The sequence below is a fragment of the Seriola lalandi genome, unplaced genomic scaffold (assembly GCF_002814215.2).
Source record: "Seriola lalandi dorsalis isolate HSWRI2012SDOR001 ecotype SW California unplaced genomic scaffold, Sedor1 jcf7180002054169, whole genome shotgun sequence".
Lineage (NCBI taxonomy): Eukaryota > Metazoa > Chordata > Actinopteri > Carangiformes > Carangidae > Seriola > Seriola lalandi.
The window spans coordinates 207580-225763 of NW_019524722.1; the positions used below are offsets into that span (position 1 = coordinate 207580).

Consider the following 18184-nt stretch of genomic DNA (forward strand, 5'->3'; position numbering starts at 1 on the left):
CAGCTGGTCAGTCCATTGTGCATCACCAACTAAAATATGTAAAATATAAACATCTGATGAACAGATTTGCAGAAAAATTTGTACAGACAGTCATGGTCCCCATAGGATGAATCCTAATCACTTTGGTAATCCCTGACTTTATTCTAGTGCCATGACGTTGACATGTCATTGTGGCTTTGAGAGCTATTGAATGGATTGCCATGAAATTTTTGTATACACATTCAATGCCCACTCAGGATTACTGGAAATAACTTTGGTGATGCCTTGACTTGGCATGAGGCCATCTAGCACCATCATCAGCTCGAAAATTATGATTTGTCCGGTACTTTTTGGCTATATAGTCTGACTCACCAGCTGCAGGTTGTGGGTGTAAAGTCTGCCATTGGGCGCCTATATCAGGCAGCATTCTCCTCCTTATCAACTTCCCCTGCCTGTTACCATTTTTAAAATCCCATTCGCTACAAGAAACAATAGCTGAGTGAGCAACCTACACAGTGCTAATGGCAAGTTTTAATGAAGATTTGAATCATGCAATCACACAGTTGACATATGTCTTTGCTGTTTTTTCTTTGCGAGTAATTAACTGTTGTAATGACAGTGCCCCCCCCCCCTTTCCATGTGCAAATGTTCCACCAAAACAAGTTCCCCTCTGACACTATTTTGTAATGTCACCATCGCTGCATCCTGGGCTCAGCGGCGCCAAAGAGGATTGTGAATGGTTTAAAGAAATGCAATCAAGCCAGAGCGTTTTTTTTTCTCATATAGCAGAATGATAATGTGTGCAGCCAGACCATTCTCTTTGGAGATATAGTTCTGGCTTTGCGAGACTAATGGCCAAATGAGTTCAAAGCTAATGACATTTATGCTATCATGCCAACATGCTAAACTATGGTGAACATGGTAAATATTACTCGCTAAGGATGATCATCTTAGCTGTGTCTTTGCAGACATGTTAGCATGATGATGTTTACTTTAGCTCAAATCACCACCATGCTAACAACTTCAGCTTGTGTTTAGTCCTAAAGCAAATGTTAGCATGTCAGTGTGCTTAAGTATTTCATCATGTCACTAGCATGCCTCAGCCTTGATAGAACATATTTGTTCAAAGGATACATATTAACCAGGCTGCATTTTGTCTGAGGGACAAAAGGCAGTTACTTTTGAACAATCAGATTTTTCCATTTTCAGTGATGATGACACAACATTAAAAAGTGTTCATTGCTGAACACTGTAATTGGTGCAAGTTGACTTCACAGCCCATTACATGCCTGTTTGCATGCCAAAGGTTTGATATCGAAACACCTCGGAGAAATATGGAGCCAGTGTGGATGCATGATCATTACTGATGAGGGGCTGAAAATTAACAATAAACAGTGAGAACCAACACTGTTTCCTGTTACCACTACTGACAGTTATAGAAATTGCAAGACACTGCACTGAAGAAATGGGAAATATACATAAAAACATTATGTGAAATCTGTGCCTTTGTACCTCTGTGATCCAGGGCTCAGCTAATGCTTCATCTGATTGCATCTTCTATCTTTCATAACCCATGACTGAAAGGTTGTTGTACTGCAACAACCTGAACTGACCAGCCAGATCTAAACGAAAATGCTGTTTAACACTGATTTAATGTAGGTACCAGTTTGAGTTTGACAAGGCACAGTGAACATATTTTTCAAACAAAGCTAAATACAAATACATTGTCTGAGGTGAGACTCTTTTCTCTCTCCACAGCACAGGGGCCCTGCTGAGAAACTGTCCATTGGTTATTACACCCCATTTAAAACACAGACACTGACCCATAGTCGGCTAAGTGGAAACAGACAAAGGGTATCGATTGGATTGGAACAATGGAGCCTCTTGAGAGATTCAACATCTTTACAGGGAGCACGCCTGGCTGACTTGATTTGTGAAAGCTGTGCATTGACTTCGGGAGGTTATGCACTGCTGTCCCTTTTACTCTGCAAAACACTGTAAGACTTGTCTTACTGCATGTTATTCTTGTGGGAGGGAATTGAAACTGCACAAAATGGGATGTAACACATGTGAATTCCTATACTGAACCAGAACATTTGGAATCGTGTTTGTGGATGATAAGCATAAGCTTCTGTGGATGCTGTGGATGTTAACAATAGAAATAACTTGATACTTTTATATAATTTAAGATTTCATTTATACATTTTTCAAAGAAGATGATGGCGTATGGAAATTGCTATCTCAAGCAGCAACGTTACAGCAGAAATTGACATGTTTACAGCCTGGTACAAAAAAACAGTTTGGGTCTCTATAACTAATTTCGCCCCTTCATGACAAGTGTACAGGGTTCGATTTTTATACTGTATTACTCACCTGTTTAAATTTTATCAAGGCTTAAAGGTAATTGAGGCGTGGCCGCTTTAAGTGACTGATGGGTGTCATCACAGTCTGTTAGCTGTCTACTAGGAGTCCCCTCAGCTAATTTGAGTTACTGAATATGTCCTCTTGGCATGTTTGTGCTTTTTGGAGGATTTTTCATGCAGATACCGAAGAAATAATATGGTTGGCTGTGCGATTAATTGACTAACACAATATTAGGAAGTCTGAGCTCCTGTTTTTGAAGTGAGTGCAATACTAGTATTATTTTATTTATTTGTTAGCACTAATTAGCAGATATCAGTATTTGCACTCTGCATTCCTGGCTTGTTAGCTTAGCTCGTTAACTAGATAATTAGATGGAACTGGCGGTGCCAGGAGAGGCGGAGTCAGGCACTGCCAAGATGGTGACGGCAAAGCAGCCCACTCGGAGCTTCAAAACTACTCTTCAGAAGCCATATGGGTGACATCCTGGAGGCTACGTCCATTTTTATTTATAGTCTTTGGGCAAAACACAGTGCTAACAATACTCTAGGCATCAAATCAGCAGTTGGAAAACACCTTTAAAGTATAGTTTTTTGCTGTTGGTAGAAATGTTTTGATACTGTACATGACACCATTTTGTCAGTAGCTGGAAAAGGAAGATGTTTTAATAAAGAAATACAGATTTTGTTTAGCTGTGTACAGTCTTGACAAAATCATCTCTTTGTAAATTTCTATCAAACTTCATTCATTCTTCAAACTTAGAGTGAAGAGCTAAAGATGTTGCTTGCCTCAGGAGGCCGATGAACCCCCTTGACTCCTCACTTAATTGCTTTGCAAAATCTTGTCATGTGAGTGAATCACACTGTCACTGCAGTTGCCTGGCAGCAGAGGAAGGCACCCAGGAGTCTCTTGGGATGACTGCTGCCGGGGTGCACAGCGCGGGCTGAAGTCATCCTGCTGTGAGATGTATTTTTACCCAAAAGTTTGGATGCAGTTAAATTTTGTTTGTTTGTCAATGTGCTTCAGTTTCTTTCTTGCTCTCTTTCATTCGCTCATTTTTCACCTTGGTTTTAAAATACAACCCTCCATTTTTCCAGTCCTCTCTGCTAAAAATCCATGCATGTCTGCTTCCCTGTTTCTTTCATTGCCTTTGATGGCCTTTGATGAACTCGGTGGAGCAGTTAGAAAAAAAGCCCCTTTGAAATCTCAGGGGTCAACTCATCATAATCATGCCTACTCAAGCTGACAAAGGCAGATGAGGGAAAGCTTTGAAATTTCCTTTGTTCTCCACTGTCAGGCCAGACAAGAGTGAATCCAGTAGGCCACAGCGCAGCTTTCCTCACAAGCTGGGAGAAACATCGGAGCCAATTTGAGGCCAAGTCAATCAGCACAGTAACAGAGGGAGTGCTGGACTGTTGTTGATAATCTCCCCAGAGAATGTGCTCTATCATGCCTTTGGTTCATTAATTCTCCAACCAATTGTAGTCCAGCCTCAAAGTTCAGCTCCTTTATGTTGGTGTGTGTGAGTTATCATTAAAGCCAAAAGATCCCTGACAACAGTGCCCATCAAAGACCCCCAACAACCTGCCTCATCTACAGCAAGGGAAGCTGTTTCACTCCATTGTCAGCCAACACAATGAGAATCACAATGTCAGGTCATATTATGTACTCCACGAAAGGGCCTTTTAAGGGCTACAAGAAAACAAATGAACATATGTTGAATTATTCAGTTAAGGAACAGACACAACATTAACCTGAAATCTTCAAAATGTTGTTAAAAATTACATCGAATGCTTAGATGGGCAGTGCTCAAAATCCTTTAATATAAAATCTTTTCATAAAATCCTTAAAATGTCCTCAAAAACTTCAATGAATACAAGGATATGTGGGAGAAATGGCTTCATGTAACTAGCCCCTTTGGGATCATATCTCATAATGATGGAAAATGAAAAATTGCAATTTTATTTTAATTTCAAATTTCAAAAAAGTTATTTACAGATTAACTTTTTAAAATTAGCTTTTACAAAAACTGTGTTGAATACTCATACTGATCGTAGATGTATTTCTCAATATTTACCAACAGTTCTCACTTTGTTTGTGGATGTATGGCCTAAAGTCTGATACCTATTTATTTTTATCTTCACAGGCATTTCACTTGAATTTGGAATTATTTTCAGCCATGTTAGCAGGGCAGCTCAAGTGATGGCAATATTGGTCTACAAGGTGGTCGGCCCACTTCTTTGGTCTCAGCAACTGATAGATGTAAGTTTTGCACAGACATGTTTGGTCATGTTGTGGTTTTCACTGAAATCTTCTGACAGTTATTGAATGGATTGCAATAAATTTGGTTCATGTCCCCCTCAGGATAAACTGTAAATACTTTGGTGATTCACTCACTTTTCATATATCAGATCAAAAGGTTTGCCTGTGTCTACAAATCATCTTTGTATCGATTTGTATGTTGAAAATTTGGATCCATTTGGGGCATCACATAGGATACAGTTCCCAACTGATCAAATAAACTGAATTTGCCAGTTTGTACAAACAAACAAATGCTTTCATAAAAGTGAAATGTATCAATAGAAAATTCTTGATAACAAATTGTGCTTTGAGACCTGTCATGTATTTTGAAAGCTATTTCATTTCAGAGGCACTGATTGTGGAGCCCAACAAAGCAGTTGAGTCATGAAGCCTGCATTCTTTTAAGAATTAACCTCTGTTGTTGTCGTATCAGTCAAACTGTCAATCAGTTCATTGTCAAATACTTCAATTATACCAATACCAATTCATTTCCAACATTTCATCTTGTGATTGAGTATGCAATCTGAAATATAGACGTAGGACTACCAACTGACAGGACTAATTTTGCCCAAGGACAAAGATGAAGGTTGATTCTCAAAGGAAAATCCATGGTCACTTGTGTGCAGCGTGGAAATGCCAGATGACAATGTGACCTCCCCCCATCTGCCTCAGATAGCCACAAGAAAATACATCACTGCATATCAATTACACATGAGAACAATGTAGCACCACAGAAGTTAGGCATGGAGACTACACAACTTACTGTGTGAACCAAAAACAAAAAGACCGACATTCAAACAACAACACAATTCAACAATTTTTTTTTTTTTTTTTTTAATTTAAGATGCCATTAAGTCATATGTTAACCATTTAATGTACATTGGGCTGGAATCACACAGAAGCCGTGGATGACAGTATCATTTCAATGAACACAGATCAATTATGTAACTGAACTTCAGTGAGATAAGGCCTTGCATCATCACTGCTCTCTAAGGCCCTAACCACTGCTGGGCCTGTTTGTCTGGGCTGCTATAAGTTCACAGGAACCCACAGGCATACCCACATGGCCTTGTTTTCACTGTTGTTCAGTCATGTGGGTATTGTGGGTCTCATCACCCTTTTCCAGTCCAGCCCAAATTTCCTCGAGGATATTGCGGTTATCATCAAGTCTCTGTTTTTGACATTTGTCTTGCTCACTTTGCAGGAGATCTGTTGTGGATGCAAAAGAGAAATACTAGTACTTCTACTATCCTAGTTTGCCATCTGCAGGCAATATGACATTACTGCAGATGTATGAATCTACACCTCTGGATTCTATACTATTACACGGATGATAATGATGAATAAAGACAGATGTGAGGACAAGTATTGGATAAAGAAAGGAGAAAAGCAAAGAAAAAAACACTGTTTAAAATGGGATAGGATCTAAATAAACAGAATAAAAGTAGTGACACTGTGAGTCTACTTTCATGGTTTCTAACAAGTAATGCTCTTCAGTTTCACACTAACAGTAGTTTAGATGAAACAATTATCCCATGCTGTGCTGTATTTTCTTAATGAGCTGCTGCTCACTTTGTCCTGAGTATGGCCAGATGGCCAAACCACCACCAAGGTTTAATCACAGCAATGTAATGACCCGTACATACCAATGGAGGGCGCGCGCCTCCGGTTACACTACCGGAAGTTGCAGATTCCAGTTTGACTTGTGTTTACATCCCAGCTGATCTGCCTGTGGTCCCCCAAAACTTCAGATATGAACGTGGTCGACGGTAGTAAGCATGCTGTGGATTTGAGCCATGGTCTGGAAAACGTTCCCGTTTTAATTGAAAGGAGTTCGTCAGTGCCGATATTTCCTGAATTTCAGGTAACGTTAATGTAGCATCTCTTTCTACAGCTGAACCCGTTTACAGTCTTATGGTAGCTTAAATGTTAGTTAACATTTCGGTCTCGTTGTAGCGAAACAGAGCAGTGGTGCTTGAAGTTATTTAAGTGCTATAAAGTAACGTTATATTAGCTACATTGTTTTAAAAAGTTGAGGTAGCTGATAGAGTTGGTCCATATCGTTTTGTGTTCGAGGTGTAATGACAAACTGCAACAAAAACAGAAAAAAACATAGTTGTTTCTCCAATAGGCCTTTTTCACGGCAGACACAGAAAAGCACAGGTGTTACTAATTATTTATTAAAAATGGCTCTGTTCTATTCAAGTGTCTCAGTAAGACATAACAAGTGAGACAGGGAGCCAACATGAACAATGGCAGCGAAGTACAGCGAATTGCCATTCGACCATCAATAATTATACACCTGACATGTAAGACTGTCTCTATAGAAAGGCCTATTTATTTCATTGTGTTATTGTATTAGACTGCATTCGTTTCATATCATTAATGGACAATTTAAAAATTGTGATACTGATACTTTGATTGATTCCTGCGAAACTTTAAAAAACATTAAGCATAAGCAGACCACTTGTTTTTTAAAGCACTGTGACAACAATACGTAGAGTGTGTGAAATTTTGTCAAAATGAATTATTAAAATAACAACTTGTGATTGCACTTTGGTGAACAGCAAGCAATGGGAACTCAGTATTGTTTCTGCCTCAAACATATCTTTGGCAATTATGTGCTACAATTTCCTTATCTATCAACATAATATAATAACAACATATAACAAATAATATTAGCTGATATATTGACCAGGCTGATTTATTAGTTTAACTCTAATAAATACACCCTCAAGGTTGTTAAAAACAATAATAGTAAAGATATGCTCACAGCTATAGGGATGCCACTGCAATAGAAGAGTTCATTGATCATGTGATAGAAAAGTTTGGAAATAAAAAGTCAAAATAATGAACATAATTATTAATTACATAATTTTTGAAAGTGTACTCTCAAAGTCCTACTTAGGTTTTGTCCAGAAAACATTTTGTCTGTGCCTTAAACTCATCAAAACCCAGTGGGGATTATTGCTTATATCAAATGGAATATGTTATTTTACCAGCAGATGGCAGCAAATCATTACAGGCTACAGCCACATTACCTGACTGCACTATAGGGAATCAAAAAATAACTGCCTCTGTAGAACCAAAGGAGTTGTCCTACTTTACACTCCCTGCCCATGATACTCTAGAGGAACTTCTTGACTGCATTATACAAATTTTTACAAATTCCTCACAAAGGACATTTAAGTCATAAAACATTAACTGCTGAATGTGGTGAAACTGTTAAAGAAGGTTGATTTAAAATAGGCAGCTGTAAGTACTGTGCTCTACAACACATTTCTTCTTTAAAATACATTTGTCTGCATATTTATTAGTGTTGATTAATCTGCTTACTATTTTTTCGATTAATAGTTTGGTCTGTAAAATATCTGAAAAGTGAAAAAATGTCACAAAATTTCCTGAAGCTCTTCGTGATATCTTCTGACGTCTTGTTTCGTTTGCCCAGAAGTCCAAAACCCAAAGATTATCACTTTATTATCACAGAAAGACAAGCAGCAAAATCTCACAACTGAGAAGCTGGATACACTGAATCTTTGGCATTTTTGCTGGAAAGGATTTATCAGTTTACATAATAGTTGCAGGATCATTTTCTGGCAGTCAACTAATCAGTTGTTTAAGCCCAGATTTGAGCATTTGTAATGGATTATGGACATATTGTCCTAATTTTCCTTTGAAAACATTTTCAACAGTTTTTTTTTTTTTTAAACTTCGACTACCCTGCATTTTTCAGTATTCCCCAGATAACATTGAGGGACCAGGATGCACTGTTGACCCCAGTGAAGTCACCCTTCCTGGATGCTCCTGTCTTTACCACTCCTGCTGCACTGAGAGCTGCTCCTGCCTGCAGACTCATGGGCAGGCGTATGACAGCACCGGCACACTCCTGGACCGTACCCGAACAGACTCTGGTTACTGCTCACCTGTGTTTGAATGTAATGTCCTTTGCAGCTGCAGTGACACCTGCTCTAACCGTGTTGTCCAGAGAGGGCTGACACTCAGGCTGGAGATTTATAGCACCAGGAACAGGGGTTGGGGATTACGGACACTAGAGGCAATCCCAAATGGGACATTTGTATGCGAGTATGCAGGAGAGGTTATCAGTTTTGAGGAGGCCAGACGCAGACAGCTTACCCAGAGATCTGAAGAAAATAATTACATTATTGCTGTAAGGGAGCATGCAGGTACAGGCTCCATTATTGAGACGTTCGTGGACCCGGCTGTGGTGGGAAACGTAGGCCGCTTTCTCAACCATTCCTGCCTGCCTAACCTGTTCATGCTTCCTGTCCGCGTGCACTCTGTGGTTCCTAGACTGGCACTGTTTGCTGGCCGGAACATTGATGCACACGAGGAGCTGACGTTTGACTACTCAGGAGGATACAGTAACCAACCACCCGTAGAGCTGCTGTCCACACAAAGTGACGCTGCCGTAAAGGCCAGTAGGACAGATGGACTTCAGAGGAAAGCATGTCATTGTGGTGCCAACAAGTGCGCACAGTTCCTTCCACTGGATTTATCTATTCTGAGCGGAAATAATCCTAAATAAATTTCAGATCACATTGGTTTTTTTGTTTTTTTTTATCTGACCGCCAAGAGATGGATTAATTTCTGAATGTTAGAGAAAAGATTTTGCCTTTTTCCTCCTGATTTTCTTTTGAAATTATGTCTATTTACTTATGTGTTGCTCTATTTTCAGTTTCCCCGAACTCTTAGCTCATTAGAACAAGACAATGCAACACGTTGGTGGCTCCATAAAAACAATCGGCTGGATGAGTCATGTCTGTGCTCATCATTGTTTCCTGTTTAGTCCCCCCGGTGTCTCCTGATCTGCCACTGTCTTAATGATGTCTCCCACTCAGTGTAAAATGATGCAATGAAAACTAAATCTCAAGGCAAAGAGAAAAAAAAGTTTTATTTTTATGTGAGAGTAAACTTGTTGATACTACTGTCTGTTCTTTCACGTATAATCCATTTCAAGTATCAGGGGAGGCTTGTTCTGTGTCGGACGTGTCCCACTGGATTCACAGTCTTGCAGCTGTCATCTTGTCCTGGCACATATAACTCCCATTTCTCATGCAACACATGAATCTTGAAGGAGCAGGAGAATCTTTTGAACCAACAGACATGGAAATGATGTTTAATAGGTTTCTTTTAATAGCAACATAGGTTACAGAATTGATCTGTACACCCTTAGAGGTTGCCAAAGCTTTGTGCAAGAGAATATTTTGTCATTCTAAAAAGCAAAATTCAAAGTAATAACTGTCAACCATCTCCATCAACTTGACATTTCTTTTCTGTGTTCATGCGAAGCAGCCTCCCCATGTAGATATTCTCAGCATCTCATCGCACTCAAACCTCAAGAGGGTTGGAACCAATTAAAAAGGGCCAAGGGGTATTTTTATATAGAAACAGGCTTTATTCCCCTGTCAAAGGAGGGGCGAAGGTGTCCCACTTTAGTGTGACCATTCTGAAATCAGGACCTTCTCCTCTCAATCTGCCCTGTTTCTAGTCTAGACCTGCTTTCATCTTATTAATATCCACATCTGGGTTAATTAGGATGGAGACCGTGTTTCATCCAGAATTGGGATCAATGCTCCAGCCACACTGGGGCTGAGAGAGAGACTAAATGGTGGTGGTGGGGAGATGGAAGCCCTCTGCCGATCGGGGACTGCTGTCAAGTTGATTGGTTTTTGTGTCACCCAATGGAGAACCAATGGCACAGGATGTTGTTGTACTGACCTATATTTTCTCCTCTGTGAGTGTTACCTGGGATTCTTTCTGTTCAAAATGGGCTGTTCTTTGCACCTGATGTGATCTACACTAAAAAACGTAATAAAAAAACAAACTTAAAGGAACAGTTTGGCATTTTTGGAAATATGCTCATTCATTTTCTTGCCATGAGTTTGATGAGAAGATTGATACCTCCCTCACGTCTGTATACTAAACATGAAGCTACACCCTGGAGCCCGTTAGCACAGAGACTTAAGCTCTGCCTGCCATTGCTGATGAAGCTCACTAATTAACACTTTTTATCTAATTTTTAAAATCCACACAAAAGCATAAATGTAACCCTAACAACATGCAGTTTTTTGAGAGGTTATGGTCTACTTCCTTGCCAGGCACAGTCACTTCCTCCACTGCTTGCCTGGCAATGTCGCAGTGACAACAAGACATCAGCAACAAATGACATATAACATGTTAATTATGGAGCTGTAGAGGGGCTGTTTTTTACCCTTTGAACAGAGCCTGGCTAGCTGTTTCCCTCTCTTTACATTTTTTATGCTAAGCTAAGCTGGTAACTTCTTATCAAAGGCTTAGACATTAGAGTGATTTTGATCTTCTCATCTAGCTTTCAACAAGAAAGTGAATCGGGATATTTCCGAAACCTACTCATCAGATTCCAACTGAACATGATAGGACACATATGGCAGTAAAATAAGACACCAAAAACTAAAACTAAATTTATTGACATTGCAAGGTGTATAATATACCTTCAGTTTGAGAGAAAGAATGGCCATAATAGCAGTAAAAAAAATATGGAGTTCTTATAATAGTTGCTAAGATACAGTATATTATCTGAACAATACTGTACAGTTATGTGGAGGAATGTGGCTGGATATTAGCTGTGTCCATGGCCTTGGAGGAAAGTAGGACACAATTATGTAGAGAAAAAATACCCAGGCGTTTCTCAAGCCAAAGGATAGAAATGTATTGAAAATTTTGGATCAGGGTTTCTCACTGCCATCAGCTAAATCATGTATGCAACAGTCTCTGCTAACAGTAGATTCTATATTTAATTTGAAGATCAAAAGCCCTTAATCATTTCGATCTGTGGCCCTCTTTGTTTTCTTTGTGATAAATCAGATTCCACTCTTGTCTTAACAAACCTACTACAAGTATAAGAAAAAAACAGTCCCTCTTCAAATACATTACTCATGTCATTTTTGAGTCAGATGTCCCTGGAATCCCTATGGCAACCATCTATGTGTACAGGGGGTGATTTGGACAGCAGTGGTTGGTTTGGAGGTGCATGAAGGCTGTTCTCACATCCTGACTGTTGAAGAGCCGGGCTGCGAATGAATGGCTCCTTTCCAGGATGGTCACTTAGCAACCACCAGTTAATCACATGAGGTGAAATTCCCCACTGAAACCCCCCGCCCTCCAGAGAAAAACAAACATGTCTGACGATGCAGGGTACTGTTATGTCATGTTGTGACTGTATTTGAAGAGTGGCAACTGACTGTCTAGCATACCAAAAACTATTTCACAGAAGATAAATAAATAAATAAATACAATGGTTTTATAAGACTTCTGTCCTCAATATTTGATGGTATTGGGGTTATACTGTGTGCAAAGTGGCCTTAACTAGTACACAGAGCAAATCGATTGAAAAGTTGCAATACCTTAAAAAATATAGTAACGTGATGTTTCATACCAAAGTGACCAGAGCTTAGTGAGTTTTGATCATTTTAAGAGAGACCTGACCTAAATGGGTATTTCACATGTATGTTAGCATTAACAGCTGTTTACTTACCAGTCTAGAGTATTTGTTGTGAGTTGAGTATCAAAGTTCATTCCTTTGTTCACAAAGCTTTCTCCGGTCGTGGACAGCAACCATTTTGTTTTACATTTATGTCATCACTGCTTTTCTTCTACTGAAGTTAGCATGCTAACCAGTTATCCCCAACCAGCCCGGTTGACAGGTCTCATCACTTTCTGATACCGGGTCACTGTAGCATCGAGTCGTCCATGAAAAAGTAGCACTGCTCAAAGATTGTATTATAACCTCTTGTTGTAAACACAATGATGGTGGAAGTTCTCAGCAAGAGTGCTAAGTAAACTTAATGTCAACGCTGGCTTTGTAGCAATAGCAAGACTTACAGATAGATCCTTTGAGTCACTTCTAGTTGATACCAACATCACTTAGAGCAAGACTGAAAGAAGAAACAATACAAGGTAGTTCAACTCTTACAAAGTTGAACTAGCTAGCTAGTTGAAGTAGCTCATGGTAGCTAACCTTAGCTAATGTCAGCAAGTTCTTGATTGTTATTGCTGTTTAACTGAAATTATTTAATCAGCTCTTAGACTTTATGACTGGCTAGCTGTTTCCCAATTTTTCATTCTTCACTATTTATGCTAAGCTAAGCTAACTGGATGCTTTCTCCAGCTACATATTTACAGTACAGATGTGAGAGTGGTACCATCTTCACATCTAACCGTAGTGAAAAGTTTCCCAAAATATCGAACCAAAAACAATGAAGGGAAAAACAGCAAATGTTACAGTCTCACTTTAATAACAGATTTTTATTCTCATAAATAGGCTGTGTTCTCATCATTGTTTACTGCGGCCCCACTTTGATTTAGGCAGATGAGGCTTTTATTCAAATGTCTTGCCGCAGCTTGAAAGGACAAAAGATACAAAGATACAACTTATACTTATGAGAGCCATGCATCACATCGATGAAGGAGTGAGACACTATTTCAGAATGAGTGACCAGTGGAGAAATTACAACTGGCAGTCTATTTGTTCAAAATTGGAGCACCTCTCTGATGAGGGAGCAGATGTCCTTGCCTTGAATCCTGCAGACAAATCAAAAAAAAGAAAAGAAAGAAACAGCACCTATCTGCCAGGTCTCAGCTGGCAAAGGCATTTCAAAGTCCAATTTCAAACATTTCATGTTACTCTTCGCTGAGGTGTTGGCTAATATTGGTACAAATCACGGTGCATTTAGACAACTTGGAGTAACAACAGTCAGTGTTTGTACACTATGAAAAAACTACAACTTTATTGTCTTGTAGCAGAATCTCTTCAACTTAATCAATGTATAAATCTTGTTTCTTTGAACATGATGGTACATTTTCAGTTGTTTGTTCCTGCTTGTGATGTATTGACTACATATCAAGAGATTAAACAGCTTTGGAGCCAGGTCATTAAAATGCTCAGTCACCAGAAAATAGTCAAACTGCTACACCACCAAAGTAAAGTCTGTCAAAATAAGTGAACTACAGAAGAGAATAGAACTCAAAGCTTTTTTAGAAATGTATGTGACTCATCATTCACCAACATGTTAGATGTGATTTCTTTCTGTTTCTTTTTTTGTTTTTTTTTTACTATATTCAGCTCTGTTCCCACAGTGTGTACAATGGAGTAGGTTGTATTGTGTAGCTTCACTTCAAAATTAAAGGGAATGTCAATGGGGTTTTTCACATTGACTCCTCCCATCACAGATGTTAAGTTAAATTTGGCCCAGGACACCTGCAGTGGGCTCAGCAGGAAGTTCTAAGCCCAGGAATTACCCGCCTCCATCGACGCTCTCACCACAGATCAGACCTGCACATACATACACCTACGCTATGTTTACAGCGCACAGATTCTAAACTAAGCAGTTTTGGAGTTTACACCTGCAGTCTTCAGTGTGCTTGAGGGAGGCTGAGTGGAATTTAGAAGCAATATTTTTAAGATGTAAATAAAAGGGAAACCCTGAACCCAGCCCCTAAAAATGAATACAAGGTATTATTTTCTTAAGAGCCTGGTAATTATGGGTGTAATCATAACCCAAGATATTTCCACAATTGATTTAATCACTGTCATTATTTCCCACTGCTATCACAATCTTGCATAATGACCCATTCTGGTCCCTTTGAGTCTAAGTGCTTGGTGCAGCTTGTTATGTACTTGACATCAGGGTTACAATTGTGGAAGACACTTACTGCTCATGCCAGACTAAGACTAATCATATGTCTCAGTCTGACATGTGAGCTATTACACGTCAGGATTTTTAAACCTTGTGCACCAGCTCACTGACAAATAGTCGATCCCAAGTGTTTCTGTGCAAGATAAGCTGTGACAATCCCATTACCAATCCTGTCTCACCTTTGCAACATCCAGCAGGCTTTGTGTACATTGTGGAGATATTCACTGTAAGTTAATGAAAACAAAGCAGCTACAATTTATTCTGCGCAAAAGTTAAATTTTGATATTGCCATGTATTTTATCATTGCCATTAATTGTTCATCTTCATGTTATTTTATTTGTGCCTTTACTAGGCTACTGATGTTATTTTACTCACTGTTGTTGTGCCTTTAACTACACTTTGTACATCTCTTGGGTCACCTAAACATGCTCTATAAATAAACTGGATTTATTTGATTTAATGAACACTTCATTACATATGTACACAGGTTGATTTAGGTAACCAGGTAGGTCATAACATGTAGTGAAAGTGAGGCTAGGAGTCCTCCCATCCTACTGATCCTAATGGATTACCTGCAGTTAAAGCAGCTTACAGGGCATGTTCTGCAGGTTAAATAAGTGATGAAAGACCACTGCCTTCTTTGATATTGTTCTCCTTCAGCAGAGCAACTGTGTGTGCAAAAATCTACTCAACTTGTATCTGTCTCTGCAAATCAAACACCTGCCAGATAATTTCCCCTGGCATATGTGTATGGTCTGGCATATTGATTATGCCGTAACCAAGGGGATGTGGTGAAGCGATCCTCGGCCCTGTGAACAGCGTTTATGAAGAGGGGGCTAGCTGAATGTAGCTGGGTATTTGTTCACTTTTGTTTTCTATACAGAGCCTGTTATAAGAGCTTTACAGAAAATTAAATTTGAAGAACAGGAACTCAAATGTTATCGTTATCACTCTTATCACCCACAGAGAGACTGCCATACAATGTCGGACAGAATCAAAGATGCAGCTCTGAATATGAAGCTTATTTTTCATGCACCCGTAACAAGTTATAGCACAAAATCACAAGGCCTAATTAGAATATCTCTGCAGCTGGTCTAATCAGACTATTTCCACTGGGGATATGCAGGTCATTATACCAGCATAATTGTCTTTTATTTTTAGTTAGCTAGATCTCCTTATACTAGGGTGCCATACCAATACCTGTTGTGTTGCAACAAGATAAAAGGGGGGACCTCTTTTTTTTTTAAAGGAACAACAACTTGAATATAAACTCAAAGGCTACAGCTTTATAAAAAAAATTGAATAAAATAAACGGAGTAACATAAAACTTTTCTCTCATGCATGCTTGTCCGGCTCTGTGTTCTCCATCCTTGTGAGAAACCAGTTTTTCTTGGGACGGGCAGATGTGGCAATCTACTTGTCTGTGTGTGTGTGTGTGTGTGCGTGCGTGCGTGCGTGCGTGCGTGCGTGCGTGCGTGCGTGCGTGCATGCGTGCGTGTATGTGTATGTATGTGATCTGCATAAATTGAAGAATGGTAAACCTCTTAAGCCTTGACTGTGCAACTGACTCAACTCTGCAGGGGCCTTGATGTCATTCACAGCCTGCATACGTCACAGAGTGAAGGGGCTGGCAGACAGTGAGATAATAGATTCTTCTTTTCACACTATGCCAGAAGGTCCTATGCGCAGTAAATAATGTCAAAGTGTGTTTTTACACCATATTTGTTGCACCACATACAGTGGTTCTAATCTCCGGTTGTGTGCGTCATACTGAGAAATCCTGACTCATTGTTCAAGTTGTCAAAGCTCCAATCGTAGAGTTTAAATTGTCAAGTGCTATAAGTTTAGAATAAGAGACTGTGGATGTGAGATGGCTGAAGTTCTATCAGTATTCTACATTTAGCTTGAAATCGCTAATAAGCCATTATCTATGGTTCTTGCTCCCAGAGGTATCATGTCTTCAGCGGTTCACTGTCCCAGATCCAGAACACCAGTTAGAGGCCACCACATTGTTTATAGTTAAAGAGCCCTCCATCTCTCTCTTCAACAAGACTGGACTTGATCTGAACTTAATTTCTGATATGAAATCAAAATTGAATATTCATTGCAAGAGGAACAATGAGAAACACAAGAGACTCTTTATTGCTAGTATATTTAGCTCTACTCTGATATTTCTGATGAATGTGGGGATTGGTTTGCAGGCATGGCCCACACAGAGGACTATCAGGGCCTCAGACAAGAAAACTACCAACCATTGTGCCCACTCAACGCTGCTAAGGGAAGGCCTTAATCTGCACATGAGAATACTCACTCGAACACATGCACAATGATGAATCTCTCACAATCTGTGCACCCACACAGATAGTCTCTGCATTTTGTCATCCCTCTGTCTCTGGTGCATTCCAAGCATGCAGATGCTGTATTCATTAATTTGTTAGTCATTTGTTCATTCTGTTAGAAAAAGTGGCTTCATGTCTCTAAGTCAGCAACAAGTCAGACTATCAATCGAGATGAATCACCTCTCCCTCCCACCAGACTGGCTCTGTTGTTCATGACCCTTACAGTACATGAGAAAGCAATCTGTCTCCACACCCATCCCATCTCATATCTATGTATATCAATGGTTCTGTTGCGGTCATGCCCTGTGTGGGGGAAAAAGCCATCTGGCAGCTGACAAGCTCCTCAGGTTCATGCAGGGTACTATAATAAAACACTGGCCAAAAAAACTACTCAGAGAATAAAGAAAGTGTTATGTGTACCAAACCATTTCTGACATCAGAATCGCTGCAGTTCACAAACACAGCGGCAGCAGTTGTGTCCAGTTATATACACATATATATATATATATATATATATAAAAAAACATTTTTTGCTCTGTGGTAGAATGGTAGTCATCTGTACACTGTATCCATGACAACTGAGTACTCAGTGATCTGTATTCAACTTCACTTAATGTCAAATTTAACCAAAGCCTGGATATACTTTTTAGTAGAGAAAGGGTAAGTGTCAGATATTGTGATGTCATGAATTTGACATCATTGCATTTAAATGCACATACTTATATCAAAGTGATTTTGAATGTACTTTTGATATCATTTGCAATATAATTTAATAATGATGACTAATTCCAATTCAAAACAGAGGAGAGTGTGAGGCAGTACAGAAAGTGTTGTTACATGCATATAAAGTGTTTTTTCCCCCCTCCTGCATCATACCAGAGCTAGATTTTATGTCAACACCGGAAATATTGATCATTAAAACATGAATCAAAGCGTAGATGTTTTTGGCCTCAGACTTCTGTATGACGTTACAATCTGCAGCCATTTACATCTTAAAGAGCTCCCTGTGCCCTGTGACAAGCAGATTGGGAAAGCAAAAAATAAAGAGAAGCACTCTTAACATTTGTGTACCCCCACTTACTCCACTCTTATTACCCCTGTGCATCCTGTAGCTAAGAAACCAAATTAACAGCTCATCAGTGGTTGATGCCACTGGGCCCATTTTAGGGATGAAAGTGCTCATTCTCTTCCTGTCTCTCCGTCTCTCATTCACATTGCAATTAAGTATGAATAATCAACCTTTTACACATATCAAATAACCATCTACTGCATGTGGGCTTTAATGGAGAAATTGAAAGCGTGCTTCTTCACTTTTTTGGAGGAATTACCAGGATCATTGTTAGGATGGTCTGCCTATTCTCTATTTTATGCCAAGTTATTGGTGAGTTTTGTACCGTACGATGCTTCTGAATAGTTCAGTGTATGGAAGAGTTTGTTCCAATTCCCGTAACTGAAAATGTCACACTGTGATTTTAATGGGTCAACTGCCTATAAACCAGATCACTCAAA

At 39.4% G+C, this 18184-nt stretch overlaps 1 protein-coding gene across 1 annotated transcript; it reads left to right on the top strand.

Moving 5' to 3' along the window:
* The first annotated feature begins 6349 nt into the window (after positions 1-6349).
* setmar (SET domain and mariner transposase fusion gene) lies at positions 6350-14791 on the top strand. The gene is made up of 2 exons (XM_023403663.2): positions 6350-6505; positions 8375-14791. Exons 1-2 carry the CDS (start codon positions 6395-6397, stop codon positions 9185-9187), a joined length of 924 nt encoding a protein of 307 aa, XP_023259431.1. The 5' UTR covers positions 6350-6394; the 3' UTR covers positions 9188-14791.
* The last annotated feature ends 3393 nt before the right edge of the window (positions 14792-18184 follow it).

Coding starts and splice junctions, on each gene's coding strand:
- setmar (XM_023403663.2), top strand. CDS start 6,395: ATGAACGTGGTCGACGGTAGTAAGCATGCTGTGGATTTGAGCCATGGT. Junction 6,506..8,374: donor CGATATTTCCTGAATTTCAG/GTAACGTTAATG, acceptor TGCATTTTTCAG/TATTCCCCAGATAACATTGA.